Below are 16,900 nucleotides of genomic sequence, written 5' to 3' on the forward strand. Positions count from 1 at the left end.
TATATAATATAATCTACTGTTCCTTTAGAATGATTTTGGATAACTAACATCCTTGAAAAGGACAATTAGCATTATTGTTGTGCTCAACAATAAGATTTTTCAGATGGTTTACAGGCATATACATTTTTAAACTAAACTCTTCAAAGTGTTCTTTACAATAAAGACCCCATAAAAGGCTATTAACATAATGAGAAAGAATATGTTACTGATATAATACCAATTAGAGAGTGATATAAAATCTTCTCTTTGTTGTCCTGCAGGGTCATAAGAGGATGTTTGGAACCTATTTCCGGGTGGGTTTTTATGGGGCCAAGTTCGGCGACCTGGACGAACGGGAATTCATTTACAAGGAGCCAGCAATCACACATCTGCCTGAGATATCACACAGGCTGGAGGTGTGTGTGCGTGTGCGTGTGCGTGTGCGTGTGCATGTGCGGGCACTGATATGCATGTTGTGAATTAATGTGTAATTGAGGTGGAGTGAAAAGGTGGTGCCTGGCTGGACCGGTAGAATCTGATAATGACTGAGAGACTTTGAGTTGAACAGAATGACTGAAGGCAAGATGTACAATCAACCATCTGTTTTTAGTAAGTTTTTAGAAAAGCTGAGAAAATTGGGCATTCATGCCTTAAAGGAGAAATAATGTTATGAAGTATACAGAAATTTCAGCCTCACCTTAATCAATTAAGTCAGTCAATCAAGTTATTTAATGCTTTTGAGTAATACTGTATTCTTAAATGAAAAGCCTTACATGGCAATATAATATAATAGAATAGAAAATACTTAATTGTTTACTTTTTATGTGTGCAAAAAGGCAGAAATTAACCAACGACATATGTATGATATTTGCATTAAACTCATGACAGACTATATTATGAACAATACTGTATACTAACTACACAATTTCCCCCACTCCTAGAACTTCTACAGTCAGTGTTTTGGAGATGCATTGGTGATGATCAAGGACTCTACACCAGTGGACAGAAAACAACTCAACCCCAGCAAGGTAGGTGACTGTAGTGTCACACCACTGATTGCCCCTACATGTTACAACAATATTAATGATCCCTCTGGTTAAATTTAGCAAACTTTGCATTACCAAAGAGTAATGTTATGCTACTAATAACATTTGATGAATAAGAAAATAGTAAATTCTGGTTCTTTTTTATTAAACACAAAACCAAGTTACTGTTAAGAGTATGTTTAGTAGTAGGTATAAAGCAGAAGCATATTCAACAAATGCCTAGACATGTAATATATCATCTTAAATACAGGTGCAGTGTAATTTACTGTATTTCTTAAAGTAGACATGCACACATTTAGATGTATGCAGAAACAAAAAAAAACTGATTGTGTGCAAGGGGTATTTTCATTTTTGTCTCGCTTTGTGGCATATATTGAAAAACTGTCAGTAAACCGTAAACTACCACACCTCTCCAGGCATATATCCAGATCACTTATGTGGAGCCCTTTTTCGATGACTATGAGATGAAAGACCGGCTGACAAACTTTGAGAAGAACTTCAACCTGAGGCGCTTCATGTACACCACGCCCTTCACCAAGAGCGGGCGGCCGCGGGGGGAACTCTACGAGCAGTACAAGAGGAAGACCATCCTCACCACCATGCATGCCTTCCCCTACGTCAAGACTCGCATCAACGTCATCCAGAAAGAGGAGGTAAGTGTCAAATTTGTGGTGTAGAACATCTAGCAGTTTTTAAGACATTTTGGTGATTGCAGCAGTGAATTTGTACAATATTACTTATGTTTCCAGTTTGACCTGACTCCTATTGAGGTGGCCATAGAGGACATGCAGAAGAAGACTAAAGAGCTAGCAGTTGCCACACATAGAGAACAGCCTGATGCTAAAATGTTGCAGATGCTGCTACAAGGCTCTGTGGGAGCCACTGTTAACCAGGTACGAGCATTGCAAATTTTTTGTGAAGGCACTGCTTCTATTTTACACTGCCGTCTGTCTGCTCCTATTTAAGCTGAAATGATCACTTACTTCATGCTTAACCAAATGATGGCGGTTTTCCCAAAATGATTGCTCTTTGTATCATACATAGCCCTTTTGTCCCCTGAGTGTTCCTTCTTAATGTGCAGGGGAAAATAAACCAGAATAATTTACCTCTATTTATCTTATCACATTGACAGTTTCCATTGTAGTCACAGAGTGCAGGTGGGAGACATGACAGTGATCATCAAAGCCTTCACCCCATCCACAACCCTAATCCTTCCTTTGCTTTTCCCCTGATTTAGTTAAAACGTCAATTCATGGCCCTTCTTTCCTTTCATGTCCCTTGCTGCACGGCATGCTGAACCGGAGGTCTCTTTGATCTGATAGCTTCCAGGTCCTGCCAGCCTGGTGAATGTTGGAGTAATGATGAAGCTAGCTACAGTGTCTCCACTCCCTCCCCCTATGCTTTATCTTCCAGCGTCTAATCTGACAGGTCCCTCGCTTCGACCTGATGGTTGTATACATAACGCTAATGCTCAGCAGCTCCGTAAACATATAACTCTTGACTGTAATCAGCACAGGAGGCTGGGTTTCTGTGTGTGGGTCCGCAGCTCAGACCAAGGACTGAGGCCCAGGCCCAATGCGTTTATGATGCTAATCAGAGCTGTTTAACAGTGCCTGTCGTGATACAGGCACTGCGCGAGCGTGCTGTGGTTTTATGATGAATATAAGTAAGGATAACAAGATCTCATACCGGGCAAATGGGAGCCAACTGGTGGGTGTATGCAGGGTTAGCGGTGACATTAGCCATGCAGGAGGCTAATCATGGCTCCTTCTCTGATGTGATATCTTCCTCATGTTCTAGTTCAGCATCACGGGTATGCATTAGGCATTCAGTTAGGAAGTAATTCCCCCCTGTCTGAATGAGGGGCATTCTCATCCCTCCTTTGTTCATACACTCTCAAACGCTTCCTCTCTTTCCTTCCTCCACTTTGTTTTTGCTTTCTCTTTCTTTGTCTCTCTAACTCTGTCTCTTTGTTTTTGTCCCTCTCCCCCTTTCCCGTCCTCTGTTATTAGGGCCCATTGGAGGTAGCCCAGGTCTTCCTGAATGAGATCCCAGCGGACCCGAAGCTCTTCCGTCACCACAACAAACTGCGCTTGTGTTTCAAAGAGTTTATAATGAGGTAAGATACGATCAAAGAAACACCACCTAGTGACTACACACTGCACTAAAGTCATGCAAAAGTGATGAAAAACACCAGAGAAATCCAAAAAGAAATTTCATGGTGACCAACTATTTAATTTCTGCTTTCCCTTATTGTTACCAGAGGCTGACACTGGCTCAGTAGGTGGAAGTATAGAACTATTCTTCAAAGTGATTTCTGAGTGGAAAATTCAGTATCTTTGTGAGACATGACTTGAATGACTGAAAGTCTTCTTCAGGATGCTCTATCTATACATCATTGCCGGTGTCAGTGTAGGAAGATAAAGAGAACTGTAGACAACTGTGACTGATGGAGACTGATATCCTGCTGTTTAGGCAGAGTGCCATTCAAGATGCAGAGATGGAAGTGATAATCGGCACTAAAATGCACAACAGATGATAGTTAGAGAAACCAAGCAGGTACAGTAGGAGGAGTGTGGAATAATATAACCAATTGTGACAGGGGATATTTTTTTCATTTCCCATATGACAGTGGAAAATATTTTTCCTCATAATATCACAGAGTGCTTTTTCTTCTTGAATTGCAAAGGTTTATTGTTCCCAAGAGTTTCATTACATTTTGAATATTCAGAAGATAATTTAAAACCACCCTACCCACAGCAATGTGTCTGAGGATATGATGATTTTGTGCAGGAGACGTGTGTCTTTTGTGCAGGCATGTGTGCCGAATGTGTTCGTATATGTGTGCTTTCATCTCGCGGGCATTTGCAGTTTGCCTCCAAAAGATGGTTTTCATTTTCTAACCCTCATGTCAAATTCCAGCTGCATTGATTGCTACAAGCAGGTTGGCAAATATTTACTGTCATTTTGTAAAGGTTTATTTTCTATCCTAAATCTGGGCAAGCTGGCGCTGGACCCTTTATATGCCAATGTTCCAGTGGCGTTCTAAAAAATCCACTAAAGAAAACATTTTTTTTTTAAGTTGGTCATCTTTTTCCCCACAGAATTAAATATCTATTCCATACAGTATGTCTCCCTGAGACATCAGGCCTCACACTCAAACATTTCACCTGCTGTGCAACTCATTACTGCTTTTTAACTGCTTAATCATTAATGTTAAAGGATGCACTGTACTGTTCAGGGTAGGGCCACATGATATAGCTGCAGCAACATCACAATAGTAAGAATATCTTTTGATATAGTTATGTATCACAATATTGCAAATGTATGCAACATCTTTGCAAATTTGATGTTCTATTCAATGAACTGTGTTCTCCTTTTATGCATGATATTATATACATCTCTAATCACATGTGAAATTAAAACCTAATAACTTATTTTGTTGACTTTTAATTATGATTAGCCTGGAATCATTAATTTTGACAACTACATTTTGTTAAACTATGACACAGTTTTATATTGTCATGATACGATTCCACCTAAAATGGATCACCCAGCCCTAGTTCAGGGGCAGATAAGCTTTAAAGCAAATAAAGCTATTAAGAAATTCTGTTTGATTGTTAAAACACAATTTGGAAAAGACTAAGTTGTTTGGAGTCCTAACAAATGTTTTTTTTTTTTATTCAGGTATAAAAGGACATCATTCAAGTGATAAATTGAGATACAGTTTTCTAAAGTAAAAACAAATGTAAAAGCAAAGCAAAAAACAACAACTATGCAGCAACCAACACCCCTTCAAGAAAAACTGTATTAAAGTCAAGAGGGAAGTCCTCTACTGTACTTCTCTCTTGAAAAATGAAAGTCAATACATTTGCCTGCAATGTGCCCCCCCAATTTGGATTACAGACAAAGCTGACCATTGTAGTTTTTTTTAAAGTCAGCTCAGAAAACCTGAGTGATGTTGCAAATACAAAAAGAGCCTTCCATATACTAAAGACAACACTCTTAATTAGTCAAAATGAAGATTTTATATATTTATATTAAATAGTGTAGATACATCAAGAGAATTCATTTAAAAATGTTAAACCAAGCAGTCAGATAGATGAATAGCTACATATAAGTAGATGTCTTTATGGCTTGGAAAATCCTTGACTCTTGTAAACTGTCCTTAATGCTCATTACCCTGCGTATTTACACGACATTGTTGTTTCCATCCCCTCTTTAAAAGCTAAGAGATAAACTCAGACATGTGTTTGCAATCATCCCAGTCTCTTATTTCCTGCAGACTGCTCTGTATGTTGGCCATTATACATGTCATGATAAAGGACTGCGGAGAGACCCCAAACCTACCCTCTGCTCTTAGTTGTGCTCAGATGGATCTTGTGGTGCTCCCCTTTACCATAAGGCATAAGGGAGAATAGCATTTTTATTTGTTGGTCATTTGAGATTTGGAAATTTACCTCTGCTGCCCTTTTTAACTGTGTTTTGCAACAGCCTTGTGGGTCATTTACAGTTTAGCTCACATTCTAGCTGAGGTACTTAGAAAGATCTAATATAGGAGTTCCTTCCAGTCAAGTACATTGTTAACTCAAATTTAAAGCTCTGGCATGCAAAGGAGTCCAATTTATGTCAAGTAGTTAAAGGATGTTGTTCGCATGAAAAAGTGCAATATATTTCTGAAGTCTTGAGGACAGAGGGGATTACTGCAAGATTGGTTTGCACAGAATCATTGTTGAAGCTGCTTTTAAGTTTGAGTTATTGCATTAAAAAGGTCAAGGAGTAGATTGAACTTTTTTTCCCCCCTATCTCATGCAATGTCATTTAAGAAAAATAAATTATAAAATGATGAATGATTCTATCCTACTCTGCTCTCTGTCCTGTAGGTGTGGTGAGGCAGTTGAGAAGAATAAGCACCTGATCACATTGGACCAGAAAGAGTACCAGCAGGAGCTGAAGAAGAACTACAACCGTCTGAGAGAGAGCCTGAGGCCCATGCTGGAGAGGAAGATCCCTGAGCTCTATAAACCCATCATCAGGCCTCGACTGGAGAAAAGGTAAACAGACCCACCAAGTCAAACAGCCAATACTGTTTTGACAGTGATGAAAAAAAAGCATATATCATTGATCTTTTCATCACTCTGTGCGATTGCTGAACCCAAAGGAAAGTGAGAACAAATGGAATTGAGCAGATATCCATTCACACTGTCCGTGTCACCTCTACAAATATTGATAGCTGAACCAGAGCCACAGTACACAGATTGAGTGTTGAACCAAATGCCACGGCCACATCACACCCATGTGTTAGTAAAGACCGATTGCTCTCTAAGGGCTTTTATGATTGAACATAGTAATCTTGATACATCTTGTAGCAATGTATTTCCATCTCTGAGGGGTGAGCATGTACTTTAAAGGGATACTTCTTCCTCAAATTTTGATTTTTCCATTGATTACTCGGCCTCTGAAATATGAAGAGAGCTTCCAAAATCAGATGCATATTATTGATAGAATTAACTTGGATGAGGACCGATATCAACACCAGGAAAATAATATGAAAATGTTAATGAAATAAAAAATATATCCCTGTTACTGGATTTCTAAGTTTAATGGCAATATTGATATTTAAAGAGTTAAAGGGATGCAAACAGTATATCAACGCATATTGGTATAATACAAACATCTGTAATTAGCTAGTATCGCCAATATAATAGCCTGCTGATTTATCGGCCTAGTTCTAATAAAAAAGAATAATAATCCAAGTTGCAATGACATTAATATCTACACTAAATCCTCTCACGTATGACCATGTAAAATGCCTGGACACCTGGGTAGCTAATGGGTGAGCTAAGTCTGCCTTTTTAAATATGGCACTGCAGGCTGTGAAGAGTGAGTAATTGATACAAAAAATCTTATTTTTGTGCCTTGCTCATGGAAACATTTAACTTGACCATTCCTCCTCCTCATCATCATTCCTTATCTTGTGTTTCTGTCTTTTACCTGTCTTCCCTCATCCAATTTTCCTCTCCGTCTCACAGGGATTCCTTCAAACGTCTAAGTTTCCGCAGAGCTCAAGAAGAAAACTCCTGAGATGCCACGGCTCGCCTGAGAGAGAGCGCTATGGAGAGGAAAGGGAGGCTGTCACACAACCGAGAGAGGAAAAAAGAGAAGATAAGATGAAAGAGGAGAAAAAACAATGAAAGGAACTGCTGATGATACCCTTGCACCCCTCTGCACTGGAGCAGTACATTGTGTCCACAATGGATGACTTACAGTTCCCCAACAGCCCAGCTGTGTTTATTAATGGCTACTGTACATCCACTTTTATGATGTCAAGGTTGTTTGTTACAGGAGGCGAGAGGAGAGTTAGCACATACAAATATGGAAGTGGGAATCTCAAGCAAAGTGTAGCTTATTGAGCATTTCACTGTAAAATCTTCAGATGCTTTGGCTCTGTTGATTCCTCTTTTATAGATAACTGCAAGTCCTAATAATGCTGCAAACATTCCTCTGGGTTGGTAAAGCGGCAGACTAGAGTTCCTCTTTAAAGGTCCTTGCTGGCCCAGGGCCTGTATGTGTGCCAATTATGCTCCTGCCCTGTGTGTATGTGTATATAAATGTGTGAATGGATGTGTGTTTATTTAGATAATGTTTGGAGTAGAATATGTTGGTGCCATACTGAAGTCACTTTGTACTCAGTGATGATAAATGATTCTGTTATGTGCTAAAAGGCATTTGAAATTCCACTCCAGGCGTCTATGCATGAAATGTGCCAGTTAGAGCAGCAAGAGTATGGATGGATGTGTGCACTGGAAAAATTGACACAATTTCCTGTGTGAGCTCTTAAGGCCATTCTTTGTCTTAATACTGTTGGGCATACAGCACCTGGCTATGTAGCTAATGGAAGTGTTAACTTATTGAGAGTTATCTGATGTAATAACACAGGAGGCAGATAGACTTATCTGAGGCTCTAAATTACACACTGCTAATCTCTAAATCCACATTTTATATATAGTATAGATATTACATCAGACAGTTACAAAGATGTTTACAAAGATATGAAAAACTATTTTGCATTTTATTTTATGGAAATGAATTTTTAGATAAATAAGATAAATAATAGCAATAATGATATTAATTGGAAATATTATTCAGTAGGCAGGATTCAGTGATACAGCGAGTGTACTGTAACAATATCAGTGTCTGTTCCAGTAGTTTCAGTACCTGTTTGTAAATAGTCCACGTCCTACGATACACACAGTGCCAAATTTAATTCTTACCTTATTTACTTAGGAGTTGAGATACTTAACTAGAAATTTGTAAAAGTCACTTCACACAGCTGTGCTTTGCAGTGTGAATTATATGTTTACTGCATATGTCATTCAATCACTGGAGACAGCATTTGTCCATTTTATTAAATGTGGCATTTGTAGGCCTACTTGTCATGCATACAATGATGTTGAAGCAAGTGAATAAAACTTAATATATACACATTTGTCATCACTGTGTTTAGTGACTATTTTTTTTAACTTTTACTTTCAAGAAATGGCCTTAAAAAGATGTACTATTAATATTGTTACAGGGCTGTATAACCTGATTACTGGGAATTGATAAATTGACACTATTCGCAGACTTTAGCAGATTCAAGTCATCAATATGCCATCAGTATGGTTGTTATTCATTAATTGCATTCACATGTTAGGCTTACAGTTTTCTGAAATGGTACGGTACTGTAAGTTTATTTATTTTTAAATAAATAAACAAACTAAAAATAAACTATAGGCCTATCCATTTTATTGGGGATTTTTTCAATAGGCTACTGTGAGACAGTTTATTCGACTTCTTATTGATAAGTAAAATGTATCTCTGGTAAAAATCCGCTAAAGGTTTTTTTCCACATAAATCTTGGATAAACTGAGTATAGAAACCACAAAGGCGGGAAGAACTTGGGGGGCGGGGGGGGGGAGGAGACTACCATAGACAGTTAAAGAAAGGAAACTACAATCGTCTGCTGTCGCGTAAATATGACGTCATCGCCGCTCGACTTCGACGTGACGGACACAGGTTTGTTGTAGATTTCATTTACACCAAGTAAAGCACGTACTTGTGAATCCCAGACAGTGGTATGCTGACAGTTGATTTTTGACATTTTGTGAAAAAACACCGTTAGCTGCTAGTGATTAATGGCAGCACTGCCGCTGTCGGAAGTGTCCCGGAATACAGTGAGCCTACGTGTTTTGGACGTTGAGTTTTGAATGACAGAGAGCTCACTCGTGAACTTTCTCGTGTCATACTGTCAGTTAGCTTCACGCCACCGTGAAGTTTAAAACTCAAACGTTAAACCAACATGACTCGTCTTTGTGCTGTCTTACTCACTGCACCGTCTAGTCCTCTCATATACGACTTCGATATGTGTATATAGCTACGTGTGCCAAGGTGCTTAACCATTACAGAAAGCTCTGTAACCTTATACCCTGTAATTAGGAAACAAAGATCAAGGCTAACCCTTGATGATGGGAACAGTAACGTTACGTTGTATCTGTTCTGACTTTAGTATGCATAAAAGGCAAGCTCTTACCTGTTTCGCCTGCAAAGGACACTGAATGCGCCCTGACCTGTCAGTTTAACTTTTCACAAAGTAAGTTCATAACCTCTATTTAATATCTATCTTTACTCCACTAAGCTCATAATGACACATTTTTCCTGGAGTCACTCTTTTGTTATTCCATTCTATAGTAACAGTATGCAGAAATACAGTAAACATAATCACTACTCTACAAGTGAGTATTAGGAGTATGGTTAGAAACAGAGCGGCCATATAAGTCAGATGTTTTTAGCCATACTTATTTATTACTTACCATAAGAGATGTTATGGATTTTCTGCTTTTTCCTGTAGCTGACTGTAGATATTGTCTGTTTTTGTTAGCTCAAAATTCTGTGTACTCCTGCACTCAGTAACGTCTAAGGATTTCCTACTATAAACGGTAATTGCACTTATGTCTTAGCAAGCCTGCTTCATACCCAAAGCAGGCCAAATGGAAGGATTGTGACAGCAGAATCTATATAGCAGGAGAGCTTTAATAAAGGCTGGCTGCTTCAGACCTTTAGCTGTTCCTAGTGCTGGGCTAAGGTGTTTTGCTATTACTGCTTCATTAACACAGATCAAAATGGGATCAAGAAACTGTTTTCCTGTATGGAAACTAGGGATACACCGATCCGACTTTTTCAGTCCCGATACCGATGCCTGGGCTTTGTGTATCTGTCGATAGCCGATACCGATCCAATACTGTTGAGTTAATAATATACTGTATACCTTCCACCTTATACCTTCCTTCCACCATGTGGAAGAGACTAAAGGCACCAGACATTCCTAACTAAACATTACTTTCCTAACTAAGACAAAATAACATAGATGTAATGTATTGAATTCTTATTTATTTGTACACTCAACTCTTCCAGCATGCGACACACGTGCGACAGAGGGGAAAAAAAACTAACAAAACTGGATCGGCCTGTGGATCTGTTAATTTTTCCGATCCCCGATCCAGCTATTGTGTCAATATCGGGACCTATATCCAATCTTAATATCGGATCGGTTGCACCCCTAATGGAAACATTTGCCACAGGAAGCTATATAATATCAATTAGTTTTGTCTGAAACTTACATAAATATAGTCTGTCAATTACCTTAAGATAAAACGTTTGAAACTTGGAAACAAAAAATAAATAAAGTTATATATTTGATCTTGCCTCCTAGATTTAGCCATCCTCTGCTCAACTTTGACGCCATTTGTGTAACATGGAGCCAGACAAGGACCTAAATCCCGACACGAATGACCTTCCGCTCCGAGCCAATACTAACCACATACTTGTCAGACATTATGTGCTGGACCTGACTGTTCATTTGGACAGGAAGGTCATCAGTGGTAGTGTTGTTCTGTTCCTGGAGCCTTGCTCTGGATTAAGGACTAAGGCTGAGGATGACATTGGACCTGGAGCTAGGACTCTAGAGGCAGGAGGGAGTCGGGACGTGTCCGTGTGTAGATCTCGGGATATGGATACAATGGAGGATGGTACAAAAGGACTTGGGGGGACTACGACAAGGATGGAGAAGATGTTTGGTGCTAGTGAAAGGGATGGCGCTGGATTTCAGGCTTTGTCTGCCGTGGGGTCGCAGAATGCAGCTGAAACCGAAAATATTCAGTCTTCACATTCGTGGGAAACCACCAGTGACGGTGATTTCACCTTAGTGCTGGACTGCTGTGACTTGGATGTGTCAAAGGTGGAAGAGGTGGACGTCACCTCTGTGTCATCCACGGTTGCATCTGAGAGGTCAGATGTCAGTTCAGTGAACCCACAAGCAGACTTTATTCAGAACCTTATCTCGGTGCCCTCTAGCCGATGGAGGCAGAAGCACCAGCTGTTTTTGCTGTGTAGCCGTGCCCATCGGGCTCAGGATGGCAGCTCACTGCATTTTCAGAGAGACCGATGGAGTCTGCAGGTGAGGAAGAAGGGGGTCGCGACACCTCAGGAGTTCCCTCGTGCTCTCAGGATCTGCTATGAGACGAGGCCAACAGGAGGCTCTGTGAGGTGGACCAAAGACCAGGACAACAGGTTTGTCTAAGGATAATAATAATAATAATAATAATAATAATGTATTAATCCCGCAAGGGAAATTACAATGTTTTCACTCTGTTGTTAGAATACACATTACACACAGGCCTGAAATACACACACATGTATGCATGCACTAATAGAGAGATGTCAGAGTGAGGGGACTGCAGCTGTCGATGGACAGAGCCCCTGAGCACTTTGGCAGTGCCCAGGCATCTCTCCAGCTACCAGTCCACCACCATACTTTGATCTGCATGGGGACTTGAACCGCGACCCTCCGGTTCCTAATCCAACTCCCTACAGACTGAGCTACATTCCATAAAACACTGGGAACTGGCAGCACGTCTGCTCTGATTTCTGCTACTCGATTACAGTGTAATATTCTGAGCTTGCCATGTTAGAATAGAATAATACTGATTCATTAATTCACGCCTCAGGCTGTTATGTTCTGTTCTGTGTGTAGATGCTTTATATGTATGTGTGTGTTTCTGTTTGGTGGATCCTTTGAGCACTGAAATGAAGGTTGTTTATAGTTTACCATTGTTTACCCTTCCAGGGTGTGTGTTTACACTGCTGGTTCTCCCATCAACAACCGAGCTCTCTTCCCCTGCCAGGAGCCGCCTGTTGCCATGTCAACATGGCATGCAACAGTACGGGCCCCCAGTGAGTGTGTGGTTTTGATGAGTGGGGAGGAGCAGACTGTACCTATTGAGGACAGGGACACACGTAAGCTGTTATTTCACAAACCTTTTGTGACAACCAGTAGAAGTCGATTTTATTAATATAGCCCAAAATCACAATTTGCCTCAAAGGGCTTTCATTCTGTACAACATACTACATACAACACCTTTTATTTAAAAAAAATAAACTGGTACTAATTTATTTTGTTTTGCGGATAATTTTGTAAAATAAATGAGGTGGAAATATGTAATTTTGTGCCTTTTTAAAGGTTGGCATGAGGGATAGGGATTGGTTGGGATGAAATAACAAAATGCAAGATGAAAACAATATCAGACTGAATAGTAAAAAGTGAAACAAAATGGCAATTCAGTCCACATGTTTAATTTAATTTCCCTCACCATGATATCTGCCTGTTATCCTCTCCGTTTCCCTACCTTTGACATTTTCATCCTTTCTCTCTTCTCCTCGCTCTACTCTCTGCAGCCTTCTTAATCTGGAATTACTACGTCACTATGCCCATGCCTGCCTCCACCTTCACCTTGGCAGTGGGCCACTGGCACCAAGTCACAGCAGAAATTCCCCCAGCATTGAAAAGAGGGGTGAGGGCCGGGGCGCATTGTAGTAAGATCGCCAAACTCGGGGCTGGGCCTGGGGAATGGACCGAGGCTGACCTTAGGTCTGGACTTGTAAGCTCCATTAGTGAAGTAGTAAAGGGCTCTTCACTCAAGACTGGCAGGTATTTTTATTATTTTTCCTGTGTTCTTTTCTTGTGTCCTCCTCCTTCCAGACTGTTATTAAGCCAAGTCTGGCCTTTCAACATTCCATGGTGAAACTTTCCTTTTTGCTGTACCAAAAATGGTGCAGGTGAAGTTAGTGTAATGGATAGGATGCAGCACTCAATCAGCTTGTGTTCACAAGTACATTACAGCTTCTACCATAGCACATTGGGTAAAGTGCCAAGGAGAAATTATCTTTGGACACCAAAAGAAGTAAAGCTCACATGAATTTTGTAGAGGTACAGGATATGGAGTGCAGCCTGGGGCATTAGAGAGGGCTGGCTTGCTGTGGGCAGGGCAGGGTTGGGCTGGGGTCTCCCTCTCCACTGGCCAGCAGGTTGGCAGGTCTGCCAGTGGTTTCCAGTAATCCTCCTCCTCCCCTCATGGTTTTCCTCCAGCAGCAGCCCATCTGTAGCCTGCTGCAGGCCCCAGGAATATCCCTCTACAAGGAAGGCCTTTATATTTAGTGAATGGCTGGAAGGAAACTTGGATGGCCCTCAAAACCTTTGGAATGGTTCTGATGCTGAGGATAGAGTTAGTGCTGGATATTAGATTTAGAGCGAATGAGATTGCATGTCGGCACCTACATATTTTTGAGATCACTGTGGTTTGCCTTTGTGACGTATATATTCCATATTTCCACTGCTTTCATTTCCATGCTTAGCACAGAGAGACAGGACACATTGTGCCATATTTGGTTCACTAACTCAACAACTGTATATCATTTCAATTACTTCAATAAATTCATTAAATCATCGTTATTAACCTTGGATTATTAAACTTTTCTCCCCCGGTTTAATCTGCTACAGCGGAGACCAGACCACCCGCTCAGACTCTGCATTCTGTTACTCTTCCCTTGAGGATGAGGGGCTCTCTGTAACTGATTATTCAGGCATGGTGGATGATGGCATCTGTTGTTCCCATGGCGACTACCCTTGCCGATTTACTGAGCAGTCGGCTAGGTCCCAGCGGGTGATTCCACACCGTGTGTTTGGCCCCGTCTGCTTGCTGCAGAAGGCCCAGGTGGAGTTTTGACAAAGAACCACTGAAACATGAGCTACATATATTTTATATGATTAGATTAGACAGTTAGCATCAGTTAATGTTTGTGTCATTATGCCAGCAGTTTTCAACTGCATTCTCTTGACAGAATGGTAAAAGTATGAGACTGTATTCCCATGAGGACTGCTTAAAACATTCCTCATCCTCTAAATGAATGAAGGAATAACATTTATAAGTATTAAGTCAAGGCTTTTGCCCATCTGTCAGTTTTGAGCAGATGATCCCTCAGATGAGTCACGAAACATTCACAACAAACAGTAAGTGCACTTGCCTCTAAATTGATACTTCTAGATATCCTCTGACCTGCAGCACATATAACCATCATATACATACACAACACATATTGTAGAAGAGCAAATACATGTACTCACAAACTATTGTTATATCCTTCCCTTCTGTATCAACATACACATCTGCTTCAGGTAAAACTTGATTGTATATTTGTCGGTTGTTTTGAGAAACTTGTTGCCTTCCCTTTGCAGGGAGTCCTCAAGCTGTTGCCTCGATGTTTGGCTGCAGCCCACACCGTGCTGGGTGTTCACCCCTTTCCTCGCCTTGATGTTCTCATCGTGCCATCAGGATTCTCCAGTCTGGGCATGGCCAGGTAATGACACCCAGGTCTTTGTTAGAATGGTGGAAGGTGTGAATTGGGCAAAATACTGGAAAGAGCAAAGGGTAAGGAAGTTAGGAAGACAGAGAAAACGAGTTGAACTGGCTCATACGTTTAAAATTAGTGTGAAGTAGATAACTTTAAGAGGTATTTTGTGTATGAGGTGTTCAAGGAATTAACGCTAAAGAATTACAATTCTGCTATGGGTTTTTAAAACTTGGGGTCTAGCAAGAAACAACTTTTGAGCACATTACTGACCAATTATCATCTTTTAAGTTAATATGGTAAACAGTTGCCTTTTTACACATCCAGAAAATACAGAGCAACATTATCATTCATTTTCTGATGAACTTACTGTAAGTCCAATATTCATTTTCCTGTTTGCTCAGTTTTGGTCTCCACCATCTCCAGAGGGAAATATCTGGCTCATAACTGCTAAATGCTCCGATATGTTCACCCGCTAGTAGCTAAATTAGTCTGTTTGCTGATTGGTGCTTGGGAGTTTGTGTGGCTCTTTGAGCTTTGTTCGCTGAGACAGCTGCTTGCTGCGTCTAGAAATGATGCTGACGAGAGCTGTGAGAGTGAACCAAAACAGTAAAGTTGCACGCCATAAAACCAAAATAATGAGTTGAAAGATGCTAAAACGCTCAATTAAGGTGTATGGAGGTGTTACTGCAACAACCCTTGTATTCTGGTGTCATTTTTAAGGCCCATTTTTGGACAATAATTTACAAGTTGTTTACCACAACAACGTCAGCACTTTGTTGTTTTTCAACTTTATCCTGCTGCTTCTGGTTTGGTTTTTCAAGTAAAATGTTTCTGGGTTGCATGATTAATGACATACTTCACATTTCCAGACCCTCTCACTCTGTCTCAATCTTCTTCATGGAGATCTTCCACATTGGAATTCTTTGTTGAAATAAAGAGTCCAACTCCATCCAAACGCTGTTCAGTCACTTGTCATCCCTCATTTCTCCCCATCATAACCACTTTCAACACTGGCTTCAATGATGTTTAAGCTGCTAGCATGTCTGGGGTGCTAATAAGAGGATGTGTTTCAGTTGTGCGTTTGAGCCTAAATGCTGCCACTATTGAATATTTTTTTCAGCAGGAAAAGTTGCATTAAAATACTCAGGCAGTGCTACATTGAAGCCAGACAAAATGTAAACAGATAAAAGTTGGCAGACAAAGGCCTCTTCACTAGGCCTCTACTTTAAACACCTTTTCCATCCACTATCCCTGTCTTCTTTCATTGTCCCATCATCAACCTGCTATTTTTCATGACTTTTTCTATTCCGTCCCTTCCTTCATGCCATTTCCAAAACTCGCCATCCCTTTCCATCCCAAACATCTTTCTTCTTCTACGATTTCCCACAACTCTCTTAACCTGCTCACATGTTTTTACATTTTTGATGTTGACACTCTCAGTCAAGTTTACACTATATTTTCTCCGTCCCTTCCTCCAAACATAACATGGTTCTTCCTTCTTCATTAATTAATTTTTTCCTACCTTTAGAGACGCCCTAACCCCAACCCCAGGGTTGGGCCCTCTGGATGAGAGAGGTGGCTAACCTCTTCTTTGGGCGCAGCTTCATTGACTCAGCGAGCCAGTCAATAGTCTGCTGTGTTATATCTTTTTTTTTTTTTTACCAGAAGAGATTTCAGGTGGTCTGCAGACTCTCTGCTCCACACTAGACCTATGTGTATTTATGTATGTATGTTTGTGTGCAGCTTTAGTGGAGGTCTGAGGGCAGATGGGTGGGCGCAAAACCACAGGATGACAGATTCATTGTCCTTTGCACTATTTCTTTGTTCCCTCTTTAGCTCGTGTCGCCTCCACTCTTTTTCTATATTTATCCCCTTTTATTACCTTACTCCCCCCGTTTTCTGTAATCATTCTATCCTGAAAATCAGTAGTGTCCTGCTTCTGTCACTTCTTCTTCACCCTACACTGTCTCTTCTTTCTCTTTTCATCTCCTGACTTTCTATCTCTCTCTTTGCCCTCATAATATCCCTAAATCTTCAAGCCCCCTGTATTTGCAGTTCTTCTCTGTCCTCTCCACTTCTCTGTACGGTCGATCACTCTCCAGTCCGGCCTCTAGCATTCTACAATAGTAATAGTTTCCCTGGAAATCAAG

At 40.5% G+C, this 16,900-nt stretch overlaps 2 protein-coding genes across 9 annotated transcripts in view; both read left to right on the forward strand.

The window, feature by feature from the left end:
• dock8 (dedicator of cytokinesis 8) overlaps window positions 1–7,483 on the forward strand; it is a 62,879-nt gene extending 55,396 nt beyond the window's left edge. For both annotated transcript variants that reach the window (XM_078250942.1, XM_078250943.1), the window contains 7 exons: window positions 261–395; window positions 921–1,007; window positions 1,442–1,678; window positions 1,775–1,918; window positions 3,038–3,144; window positions 5,909–6,079; window positions 7,058–7,483. In XM_078250942.1, the coding sequence (XP_078107068.1) occupies window positions 261–395; window positions 921–1,007; window positions 1,442–1,678; window positions 1,775–1,918; window positions 3,038–3,144; window positions 5,909–6,079; window positions 7,058–7,109 (933 nt within the window). In that variant the 3' untranslated portion in view covers window positions 7,110–7,483. The remainder of the gene's footprint in view (window positions 1–260; window positions 396–920; window positions 1,008–1,441; window positions 1,679–1,774; window positions 1,919–3,037; window positions 3,145–5,908; window positions 6,080–7,057) is intronic.
• Window positions 7,484–8,997: 1,514 nt separating this feature from the next.
• aopep (aminopeptidase O (putative)) overlaps window positions 8,998–16,900 on the forward strand; it is a 71,124-nt gene continuing 63,221 nt past the window's right edge. For 2 of the 7 annotated variants that reach the window (XM_078250950.1, XM_078250951.1), the window contains exons 1-6: window positions 9,096–9,657; window positions 10,777–11,633; window positions 12,190–12,359; window positions 12,798–13,050; window positions 13,900–14,113; window positions 14,635–14,756. In XM_078250950.1, coding sequence (XP_078107076.1) covers window positions 10,819–11,633; window positions 12,190–12,359; window positions 12,798–13,050; window positions 13,900–14,113; window positions 14,635–14,756 — 1,574 coding nt within the window. In that variant the 5' untranslated portion in view covers window positions 9,096–9,657; window positions 10,777–10,818. The other 5 variants (XM_078250945.1, XM_078250949.1, XM_078250948.1 and 2 more) reach the window with 5 other exon arrangements.

The sequence above is a fragment of the Sander vitreus genome, chromosome 5 (assembly GCF_031162955.1).
Source record: "Sander vitreus isolate 19-12246 chromosome 5, sanVit1, whole genome shotgun sequence".
NCBI lineage: Eukaryota > Metazoa > Chordata > Actinopteri > Perciformes > Percidae > Sander > Sander vitreus.